At 47.4% G+C, this 11,442-nt stretch overlaps 1 protein-coding gene across 2 annotated transcripts; it reads left to right on the top strand.

The window, feature by feature from the left end:
* Positions 1–2,417: 2,417 nt before the first annotated feature.
* Positions 2,418–7,925, top strand: GHRL (ghrelin and obestatin prepropeptide). Of its 2 annotated transcripts, XM_081159645.1 has the most exons (5): positions 2,418–2,774; positions 3,218–3,353; positions 3,578–3,700; positions 6,676–6,784; positions 7,530–7,925. In XM_081159645.1, the coding sequence occupies exons 2-5, from the start codon at positions 3,246–3,248 to the stop codon at positions 7,547–7,549; spliced, it is 360 nt and encodes a 119-aa protein (XP_081015771.1). In that variant the 5' UTR covers positions 2,418–2,774; positions 3,218–3,245; the 3' UTR covers positions 7,550–7,925. The 2 variants fall into 2 exon arrangements, with proteins under 2 accessions (XP_081015771.1, XP_081015770.1); XM_081159644.1 differs by lacking the exons at positions 2,418–2,774; positions 7,530–7,925 and having other exon boundaries at positions 3,225–3,353; positions 6,676–7,155.
* Positions 7,926–11,442: the final 3,517 nt, after the last annotated feature.

Raw genomic sequence — 11,442 nt, 5'->3', positions numbered from 1 at the left:
GGTTCGCTCCCCATCCCTGGTTGGGTAGCGTGTGGGAGGCAACCAGTTAATGTGTCTCATCTCCCCTCCCCCTTTCTCTCCCCCCCCCCCATTCTCTCTGAGAAGCAATGGAAAAAATATCCTCATGTGAAGATTAACAACAATAATAATAAAGACACATTAAAAAATCCATGAGTTTATGATAGGAATAAAACTGTGGAGGTTGCTAGGACAGCAAACTTATTTTGAAAATTAGTAAACAAATGGAAAAAAATGTATTTATTTTGCCTTTTCTGTATAAACTATATCAAGGTAATAAAATAATTGCTGAAGGAAAATGCTAATAAATGTAGAAAGGAACAACAGAATTTTTTAAAATCACCATTCATAATTCCTAATAAATAATGGATGTAGACAATTATCAATGGTAGATAAATCCATTAAGTGAAAAGTTGACCAGGAACTTTAAAATAGGATCATGTAACAATACGTGAACCCACAGGTAAATCTTATTCTTAGCGCTTCTGTGAAAGTGGACCCACCAGACACTGTGTGCCTTGCAATGGGATTCGATAATACGTACACAACACCAACAATGAAGTGTTCTCGCCAAAAAGGAGTCGCCTCTGGGTGTACCTACCAGTTTACAGAAAGCAGCGGGGGGAGAGGAACAAGTTAAACAATACCACAAGGACGCGACCAGCAAAGTGCAGAAGGTGGGAAACTGTACAGGACAAATAACCTGTTTTTAAAATAAATGACTTGGGATAAAAGAGGAGGAAGAGGTGAGGGAGACTGTTGTAGACTAAAATGAACTTAAGAGATACATCAACAAATGTGGGCTTTGTTTGGATCCTGACTCAAACCACCAGATATTTTATCTGTTAAAGACACACACCTAAAGTTTTTAAGGCTGCAATTATATGATTGCTAGAGTTTGCTTTCACACTGTCACCCAAAAAGACAAAACCAGTGTGCAGTTTAAATAGGTTAATATGTTGAAGTTGACAATAGATGCTTGGATTATTTTTATATGTATTACATGTTGAACCCGTAATATTTTGGATATTTAAATATATTAAAATTTATTTTACCTGTTTCTTTTTGTTTTTTAGTGTGACTCCTAGGAAATTTAAAATTACATGAGGTTCTTATTTGAGGCTGACATGATATTTCTGTTGAACGATGCTGATCTAGAAGTTATGGAAGCCAGAAGTAGGAGGAAAAACAAACCACCAAAAAACTCTGTCTCAAAAAATAACATCCTTTTCTACAACCCAGAATTCGCCTCATTCAGACCAAGGTTTAGCCTAATTGATGAAAAAAGTGCTTGGTAAGCCAACTAATTATCAGTACAAATGAAATTAAGTGTATAAAGATAATTTGTTCCCAGACACCATGTACATATAGCAATTAAGTGGTGCAGATGAGTGCTTCTCATCCATTCCCAAGGCAGGCGCCCAGGGCCCTGCGATGGAAGGAAGACCACAGCCCCGGAGCGAGCCAGAGGAAGCATGCTGCAGAGCACCTACTGAGCTCTGAGGAGGGGACAGGCACGGGGAGCTGCCAAACTGGCCCTGGTATTACCCACACTTGAAAAGAAGGAGGAAGAAAGTGAGCCGGGAAAGTTGGTTCTTTTTCTAGATCTATGGTCTTCCTCGGAACTCCTCCTGGTCCAGATTTGCGTGCATTTCCCACCCCCGTCTGTCCCCACTCACACTGTCTGTGGGCAGTGAGGTACCTTTCTGGGTGCCGCCTCCCTCCTCCCTCAGTGGTCCTGCCATCCATCAAATCTTCCTTCCTCCTCCACCAGCCTCCACTGTGGAATGTGGTCAGGGTGGTTTCCATCACACAGGCCACCTCTCTGTTTCCCAAAGATAACACAGTGAGTGTGGGTGTTTGCTCGCTGGTGCTCTTATCTAAGATCAACACTGCAGCTCCTGCCTCCAGAGGCCTCCGGGGTCAGGAAAATGCAGAGGCTCAATGTCTCAGTAGGTGCCTGATCACTATAGTTGGGGCTTGGAGTGGGGTTTTTTCCCTTTTGGTGGGGGGAGAGGGTGACTGAATAAGCTGCAAGTCTTCTCTAAGGGCTCAGACGTCTCTCCACCCTTGTCCACCTTCAGCCCTCTGGCCCCGCAGCCAAGAAATCTAAGCTCAAGTGGCTGACAGGGTAAAGGGCTCCCGGTGACATGCTTACTCCAGCCCCCACTGCAGCTGGTGATGTTTTTCAGCAGAAGGTACTGCTGAAGTCCCCCACTTTCTACTGAAGGGCTGTCCAGCCCCTCCTGTGCCTCCACTGTCTCTAGAGTCTCGACACGGGTCCAGTGCCCCCTGAAATAGATCTTCAAGTCGGGTGGCATCTGATGATCAGCTGCTCTACTGCCTCAAGATCCTCCAACTGGTTCCCTGCCCCAGTCCCACCCTGCTCTTAGAAATCTAGTGACAGTAACATCGTTCTATCCAGGGAGGAAGGGGGTTTCAGAAAGGAGAGTAAACCAAGGTCACAGAGCAACAAAGACAGCCTGGACCCCCCAGCCACTCCCCTCCCTACCACCTAAACCAGGGCCAGGCGCATTTGGGGACAGCTGGAGCAGATGGCCACCCCAAGCCAACCCAACAATCTCTCAGGGCATTTGACCTCCATTGTTGATTTCTACCCAGAGGACCCAAGGAATGTAAATCAGCCCCTGGAAAGTAGGCTGCCCTGAGATGAGGCTGCTGGTTTAAAACAAACACAAGGTTTATTATATAAGGACCAGACAGCCACCAGGCACCACCTCTGCCAGGAATCCCAGGTAGGCACTCTCTCATTCTTTGACTGTGGGTTTGCTTCTGGGTTTAATTTACTGGCCATTCACAGGCCCATCTGAACAAAGGGGAGGTTGCACAATCTGGAGCAGCCAGCTGCTCAGATATAACTGGGCTTAGGAGCCGCCCCAATCCCCCCATGTCTCCTGGGGACCTTGCTGGTTCAGCTTTATCATCCCTGTTAAGAAACCTGGTACAAGCTCCTTGGGGGCTGGAAAAAACATGTAGGGTTCTGCCCTGAATGAACAGTCTTGGAAGAGAGCACACATATCCTTCAATTCGCTCGTACCATGGGGAGGCGGGCAGAGCTGCTACCCTGTCTGCTAGGCTCCTACATGAGTTCTGAGGCCTGGGGAGAGGAAGGGAGAGGAAGGGCAGGGGACGGAAAGGGAGGAAAGGACATGCTAACTGGAGACCCTCTCTCCTCTAGGCCCATCTGTCTCAACCCAACCAAGGCCATGCCCTCCCCAGGGACCATCTGCTGCCTGCTGCTCCTCAGTGTGCTCTGGGTGGACTTGGCCATGGCAGGCTCCAGCTTCCTGAGCCCCGAACACCAGAAAGTGCAGGTGAGATGTCACCCCACAAAGCCCCACTTTCTGAATGGGGCATCTCATTCCAGCCCTGCCACATAGCATCTGTGTGACCTGGGCAGTGGTTCAACCTCTCTGGGCTTCAGCCTTCTCATAGAGCACAAAGGAGGACCCTGAGTCTGATATAAACCCACGTCTCTTTCTGCTTCTGAAGGGATATGGGGGATTAGGGCCCTAAAGAAAACACTTCCTCTTTCCAGCAGAGAAAGGAGTCCAAGAAGCCACCAGCCAAGCTGCAGCCCCAGCCCCGGGAGCTCAAAGGCTGGCTCCGCCCAGAAGATGGAAATCAGGCAGAAGGGGCAGAGGATGAGCTGGAAATTCGGGTTGGTTCCTCTGTAGTTCTATGCTTTTGTGGCTGGGGAGGGGGTGAGGGAAGGGGAAGGCAGCGGGAGATGGCATGAACAGGGGCCCACTTACCAGCTACTCAAGAAATATAAAACTGCATGAAAATAGCTGACTCTGCACTGGGCTCTATGAGGTCTTTGCCCATGAAGAGATGGGCAACGTCTAAGAGATGTAACTTTGCTACCACAGAATAGGAATTGACAAGGAGCCATGAGCAGAGGAGAGAAGGGGGCACTAGTAGGCGCCAGATGATTTCAAAGGGTGCAGCAAATAGGGTGTCCAGAGAAAGACACTCAGGAAGACATAGCTGGTCATAGACGGTATTTCCCTGCAGAAAATGTTCTGGTGGGTTCAGGGGCCTCTCAGACCTTACCTGGGGCTGGAGTGCACCCACACTGCACCCTGGACGGCCAGCTACTGCAAGCCGGGCTCTGGTGGGCAACTCTCACTGAAGTCCATCTGTGATGAGGACAGGCCAGTCAGGCTCATCCCAGCTCTGACAAATCTTACATGGGACAAGGAAACAGTTTAGAAATAAATGGAGGACTAGGAGAAAGAGAAAGAGAGAGAGCGCAAAGGGGTTTTATAGGGTTATCTAGGTAACCTTCCTGAAAGGCTGGCTGTGTGTAGTTCACGGACCATTCTGACAAACATTTAGGTGGTGACAGACACCTCCATGCAGAGAAACCAGAATTTCCCTGGGTGGAACTTAATAATGGCAGTTACTGAGCTGCTGAGAGCTGATATTACTGTGCCCATTGCATAGATGAGGAACAGAAGTTCAGACAAGGAACTCACTTGCCTAAGGTGCCACAGCCAGAGTATGGCAAAGGTGGAACTGAAGGTCAGGGCCAAGGCCAGTCCCCAAGACTTCTCCTAACCGGTCTGGCACCGTGAACAGTGCCTCTCACTCCCTCTTCTGGCCTGATAAGCCCAAGTGTGTCCCATTTTGGCCTTTCTCTAACTACCCACCAGCCTCTTCTCCCATCAGGGATGAACCCCCACCCACGCTCTCTCTGACCCTCAGCAAAACCTAGGGGTGTTCTCAGGCACTTCCTCCACACTACCTGTGAGACTCTCAGCCTACCACATCCCCACTTGATGGTCTGAAAACCCTTAAGCTAAAACCAGGGAACTTTCCTAGTGAGATTGTCAGCTCCCACAGGCAGAATAGCTCTAAATTAGCCCGGATGGGGGAGAGGTTTCAGTGGCTGATGACTCACAGCAGGGCTGGGACAACTGGAAGTTTCCAGATTCCATGAAGGCTGGCCCCAGAAGAAATGGCCTGCACTGCCTCAACTAGAACCAGGAGGCTGAAATGTCTAGGAGGCAGGTGGAGAAGAAGGCTGGCAACACTGGCAGCAGAGCTCTGGATGTGCTCCCCAAGCCCCTCCCACTTTAGGGTTCCATCTCTCTCATCCCAGTTTTCTTCCTAAAATCGAGTTTCAGAGCTAGAAGACTTTTCAACCCCAGTCCCACCCACCTCCCACTGAACAGATCAGACACCGAGGCAAAGGGAGCCTTGTCAGGTCACCTGAAGCTGATCAACCAACAGTCGCTACCCTGCCTCTCAATTGCCCCTACTGCCCAGTTCCAGCCAGCAGGTCCCTAGATCGGTGCTCAATGGTTCCTAAGAAGTCTGACCACCCCACATTAGCTACAGGAGTGGAAGAAAAAAGAATATTTACTGAAGGGAGGTTAATGGGAGGGTCTAAGTTCCCTAAAAAAACAATCATTCCATTCCACTTTCTCCATCCACTCCACCTTCACAGTGGAGACAAATGGGAATGTTTTAAAGGAACAAACAGCTATTTCTTGTTTTAATAACTTCTTTAAGCATGTTTGCTCATCTGTAAAATAGGAATAATAGTGGTACCTGCCTGGTGGGTAGGTACGGAGGACTCAACAGGACAGCCTCACACAGGGTAGGGTGTCACACTGGCGACTGCCGCATCCCTGGGACTAGAAGAGGTTCTGGGGCTGGTGGGACTTAATCCTGCAGTCTAATCCTTGGCCACCAACTCCTCTGAGGCCTCAGACAAGTCCTTTAACCTCTCTGGGCCTCAGCTGCTTTATCTGAAAATGGGGATAACACCTCCTGTCCAGAGGGTGGCAGGCAGAACCAATGATCGAGGGTCCATCCAGCACCAAGATTTCCTCTACTGACTCATGGAGATGTTTAGTCATCTCAGTGACCAACACGGCCAAGGACTGAGGCAGCTACTAGATGAACAGAGATAAAGATACAGGCTCTGCTCTCAAGGGAGAAAACAATGAAGTGGCCGCAGACAGAGCTCTTTCCCATTTCCCCAAAGCTTCTGGCACCAATAAATCACCTTGTAGAATGCAGGAAGGAGTAGGGAAAACGGGGCGCTCTCCCTGTGGAAGGAAAGAAATGGCAGCAGAGAGAGAGGGCTTAGCTCAGAGCATCTTTCTAGGAAAAGGTCCGCTTCCTGTCTGACTTCACACAAGAGCATGAGAGGAAGAATAGCTGGGAAGGGAGAGGTGGGGGCAGCGGAGGGGGCAGAGCCCATCACCTAGGCTAGTGCTATGTATCCCAGGTAGGCCCACTTCCCCCCAAATCTCCCTGCCAGGGCCTGAGATCCCACCACTGGTGATTCAACCTCAAGTCTTCTAAAACTGCAGGGGGGGCAGGGAAGGGGGCCTGACCTAGGGGACACCACGGCTTTTATCAGAAACCTCCTTAGAGATCAAGGAAGAGAGAGCAAGGTAAGTCTCCTGAAGATGGAGGGAGCAGTAAGAATGGGCCTACGGAGGCTGAGTAACTGAGCTGTCCCTCAGTGGTCTCTGCTGGGCCCACAGGCCCTTTTCCCTCCCTGCCCCTGTGATGAGACCCTGAGAGCCCAGGACCTCCTGTGGGACAAGTGTTTCGGGCAGGGGTTGGAAGGTGTAACCTCCGACACTTCCTGGGTTCTCCCTGCTCTCCTCCTAGTTCAACACCCCCTTTGATGTTGGAATCAAGCTGTCAGGGGCTCAGTCCCACCGGCATGGCCAAGCCCTGGGGAAGTTTCTTCAGGACATGTTTTGGGAAGAGGCCAATGGTAAGTCCCTCCCTAAATCAGGTCAATTCAGTTTCCTCAGAGTCCCAAATGTCAGTCCACATTATGGGTGACACAAAAGTTTTCTTCCCTGTCCCCTGCCTCTCAAAAAGAGCATCTAATTCCTGGATCCCAAATATCAGCAGAAGAGTGGGTTGGGCTGGTATTTGAGTGGCTCAGAGGGGACTGAGCATAGTTTTTGTATTCAAAGAGGGTACTACTAGGTCCTGAGGACTAGCTTTGGATCCCCAGTGAACCCCAATTTCCTTAACCATAAAATGGAGCTAACACCCACTATGAGTATAAAATTATTTGGTGTTATAGCACCTTTACTGTATAATTTTACTTCACAAACAAATGGAATTAGTGCTATAATTGCATTCAGAATGGGCTCTGCAGCCAGTTAAAAGCAAAGTTGTTTTGTTTTTTATTTGAATCCCTCTTGCCTTGTAAAAAGATACCACCCAACTTTCTCCTAATAGAGAAGGCAAACACCTGCCTTTGGAAGCACCCTACAACCTGCAGAGCACTTCCCTCACGAACAAGGCATCGCCCACCCCACACCCACCCTTCCGTGCAAATAAAGAGACCAGGACTCAGAGCTTTTAGGTGACTTGGCCAAGTCACAGCCCAGTGCTTCCCCATTACAACATACCACCTCAATAGTTGCCATTGTGGAAAAAACCTTCTTTGATGGTGCTGGCCAGATAGCAGATGCAGAATTTTGACTCTGCCTCTTGCTTTTCAGAGGCCCCAGCGGACAAATGACCATCCACAAGACCAGCCCACCTCTGTTTTCCTACTACCCTTAGAAGTGCTCACCATGGCTTTTAGGTTGCTTCTACAACTCCCAGCTGAGTGGTACTAGCTTAAGAGCTGAATAAATATTCAAACTGTGTGCTAAATGTTCGAAATGAGAATTATTTCACCAGAGGAAAATTTCACTGGGAAAAAAAAAGAATTCTTGGTCTATGGTCAATGGAAAGAAAAACAAGTATGTAGCAAGGCAGGTGTGCATGCTTAGAAAACCAAACTAGACCAACTCATATAAGCAGACAGACTAAGGGGGATGGGTGGCGGAAGGGGGGTAGAGGAGAGGACAGAAGGAGGAGAGAAAGACAGAGAAAGGGAAGGAAAGGGAGAAGAGCACGGGCAAGGGACAGAGAAAAGGAAAGGCACAGTTCCTTAAGATATCACAGTGCAAAATTGCAGTGAGAGCTTATTATCAACAAGGACCGTACAGACAAAGAAACTGCAGGTGACATTATCAAAGCTAACATCCACTAAGCACATTCAAGATTAGAACAGGATTCTGGGAATGCCAAAACATGAGTCTAAAGTTATACTTAAATGGGTGCTAACAATGGCTATGAGCCACTGCAGGGAAGGGCTTCCTCCTTGAGAAGCTGGGCAAAGTAGATAGCATCTCATATGGGCAAGGCAAGCCACTGCCTTCATTACTTCACTGATACTAGGTAGTTGTCCCAAAACATTTCCAGCTCACAGCTGAACTGAACCTTAATCCTTGAGTTTCACAATTCCAGTGAAGACACAAGCCTTCCTAGGAGGAAATGTCACTTATCCATCATTTACACTTTAGCATAAACATGCAAATTAATTTCTGAAAGCTGGTGATGGATGGGTGGATCATTAAGAGGGAAAAGCAAACAAGGCAGGTTCCAAGGGGAAGCACTGCCAACCTGCCTGGTCAGACACACGAACCCCTACTAGAGATATGTAGGACACCCCTCTGCAGAGTTGGGTAACACCCACACTCTGGAAAAGCCTCTATCACAGAAAGCTGTAGGAGTCAAGTATCTTCTCAAGCAAAACTCTGGCCACCTGGCACTCAAGGCAAAGCCCTATAGGCACTAACCTCTGGTAGACTTAGTAGGCACACAAAACCCAACTGCCATCCCTCACTGAGGAATTGCATGTAGTCTGCGGAACTTCACCATCATTTGGGAATTTTTTAGAAATGCAGAATCAGAATCTCATGCCCCATCCCTACCCTACTATTATCAGGATCTGCACTATAACAAGATCCCCAGGTTATTAAATGGCTTATATAAAGTGGCTTAGAAGCAACTGGATCCTATTCAGGCAGCACAGCACACTGCACAGCCAAATGGCCCCACCTGGCATAGAATAGGTGTTGAATGTCACATAACGGCCAGGTGGGACCCTCAACAGGACTGAGGACACATGAAAAGGGTGTCCTGTTTCTTCTCTCACCTTCTTCCCATCGCTTTAGTCCCAGCTCTGTTGTTGACTCCATGTCCATCTGCTGGGCAGACGGCAAACACACACACACACACGACATCTCTCAGATAACTAGACACCTGATTATATGACTACACAGTGAGTTCATTCACTGAATCCTTGCTTCCAAAAACATCTCCCTCTAAGCCTCAGTAATGATCACAGATCAAAACATGTTATCACCATTAAAGGAATTTAAGGTATCGGAGAGCAGGTGAACTAAGTGCCTACTAAGTCTACCAGAGGTGAACTAAGGAACAAAGGAAATAGAAGTGGAGGGAAATGGCCTTCCACAGCCCCCACAAGCCAACCCCCTAGAACTGAGGCCTAGACTGACACTGTCTTGGAGCTGTGACACATCCCAGCTCTATTGTTTAGTAGTACAACCCTGATCACCACTCACCACATCCACAGCCCTCTTCTTCACAGCTAGAGAGGAGAATAGAAGGCCCAAGCGTGATTAAAATGGCCCAGGAAACCAGCCGCTGACCTGGTGAAGCAGCAGCATGGATTGGGCTGGGGGTGGGCGCTCGGAGAGGATGAGTGCCAGGCCCTGACAAGAACTGTTACCTAAAGCCCGCCCCCGCAAAAAGAACAAAGACTTCTCTCTCAAAGGACTCACAAGCATTCCCTGCCACTTTCCTGTCATTCATTCAAAAGAACATGTTAAGCACCCACTCTGGACAGAGCTCTCTCACCTGGGGCAGGCAGCATGATGTTGTGAAGAGCTATGGACTACAGACTCAGACCCAAATTTGAATACCAGCTCTATGATCCAGACCAAAACATTTGATTTCTCAGTTTTCTCAAATTAAAACACCTACCTCCCTGGATTACTATGGAGGGAACACAGTAGCTCCCTTGAGGACATCTGGCACACAGTAGGCATTCAACTATTCTAACAACTACCACTTACTGCATTCCTGCTGTGCATCAGGCATTGTTCTAAATACTTATAAGTAATTAATGTAATTTCAGTTAATTTTCACAATAAGCCACTTAGGAGGGAGGAAACTGAAGAAATTAACTTCCTAAGGTCATACAGCAAATACACTGCCCATTCATACCAAGAGCTATAGTGCTTGAGTCCATGCTTTCATACTTTACTACCCCTCAATGTTACTTTCTTGCCCTACTGCCTAGAGTCCAAGGGATTTCTTTTGTTTTTTATTTTCCTTTGTAATACACTGGGTCAATGTCAAGTTGAACTTTAACAACTGGGAAAAATAAAACATCAAAGGAAACAAGGGACACACTTGAAGAAATTTAGTATTTCAAACACATTCCTATGTCAGCCTTCTTAAACCTATTCCTCCAGCATTATTTAATGATACCACTAACTTAAGGTTCTCAAAATGGGGTATATTTACCCCTGGGGTGAGCAAGAAATTTGAAGGAAAAAAGTTCTCCTTATAGCCCTAGTCGGTTTTGCTCAGTGGTTAGAGTGTCGGCCTGTGGACTGAAGGGTCCCAGGTTCGATTCTGACCAAGGGCACGTACCTTGGTTGCAGGCTTAACCCGGCAACCAATCGATGTGTCTCTTTCACATCAATGTTTCTCACTCTCTCTCTGGAAAGCGATGGAAAAAATATCCTCAGGTAAGGATTTAAAAATATTCTCCTTATAAAAAGCTTATTTTGTTTTAGCATATACCTAATACATCACTATACTAGCACATGTATTTAATGCATCATACACTTACAGGTCTGTGCTCCAAAGTTCCCTAATGGCAACATGCAAACAGAAGAATGGGGGGACCCACGCTTGGCCACCTTCCTTAATCTGAATCCACTTCCAAACACCACTGACAAATGAGCATTGACAGGGATCACAAGGGCTGGCTGGCCACTGATCAGTTCTGCTGCCATCTCTGTTTGACCAAGTTTGTTCAATCACTGAATATTTCAGTGGCGATTTGCCCTTATTTTATAAAAGTGAGTGGCGCAAAATGAAGGTCCTGACAGCAAATGATTAGTATTGGTCCCAAACTTAATCCAGAGAGAAAGATGTAAACGCCAGAAATACCAAGAGTAACAGATTTTGAGCCACAGACAGACTGTCACTGAGTGGACGCAGTCAACTGTGTGTTCGATTGAAAAGGAACTGAGCCAAAGGAAAGGAGTATGCTGAAAATGCATAGTCAATGACTGTGTCTCAAAGATGAGGCATTAACAGAGATTTTGAATGTTTGGCATTCTCGGAGCAGAGCCTTCCTTTTTCCAAGTTTACTTTTGGCTTGTGCATTTGTGTTCAACAATACCTTAGTACAAAATTAGAGGATTGACTGCAAGCAGTAAAACAGAATTTCCTCCATTTTACCCAGGGGCATCAGAGGAGTTCACAGTCCAAAGCCCACAGTACAACTGATTCATCAACACCACACCGGCATACTCCATATTT

This window comes from Miniopterus schreibersii (assembly GCF_964146895.1).
Source record: "Miniopterus schreibersii genome assembly, chromosome: 15".
Taxonomy (NCBI): domain Eukaryota; kingdom Metazoa; phylum Chordata; class Mammalia; order Chiroptera; family Miniopteridae; genus Miniopterus; species Miniopterus schreibersii.
The sequence above is the reverse complement of the archived record's forward strand: the minus strand, read 5'-3'. Positions and strand labels throughout refer to the sequence as shown.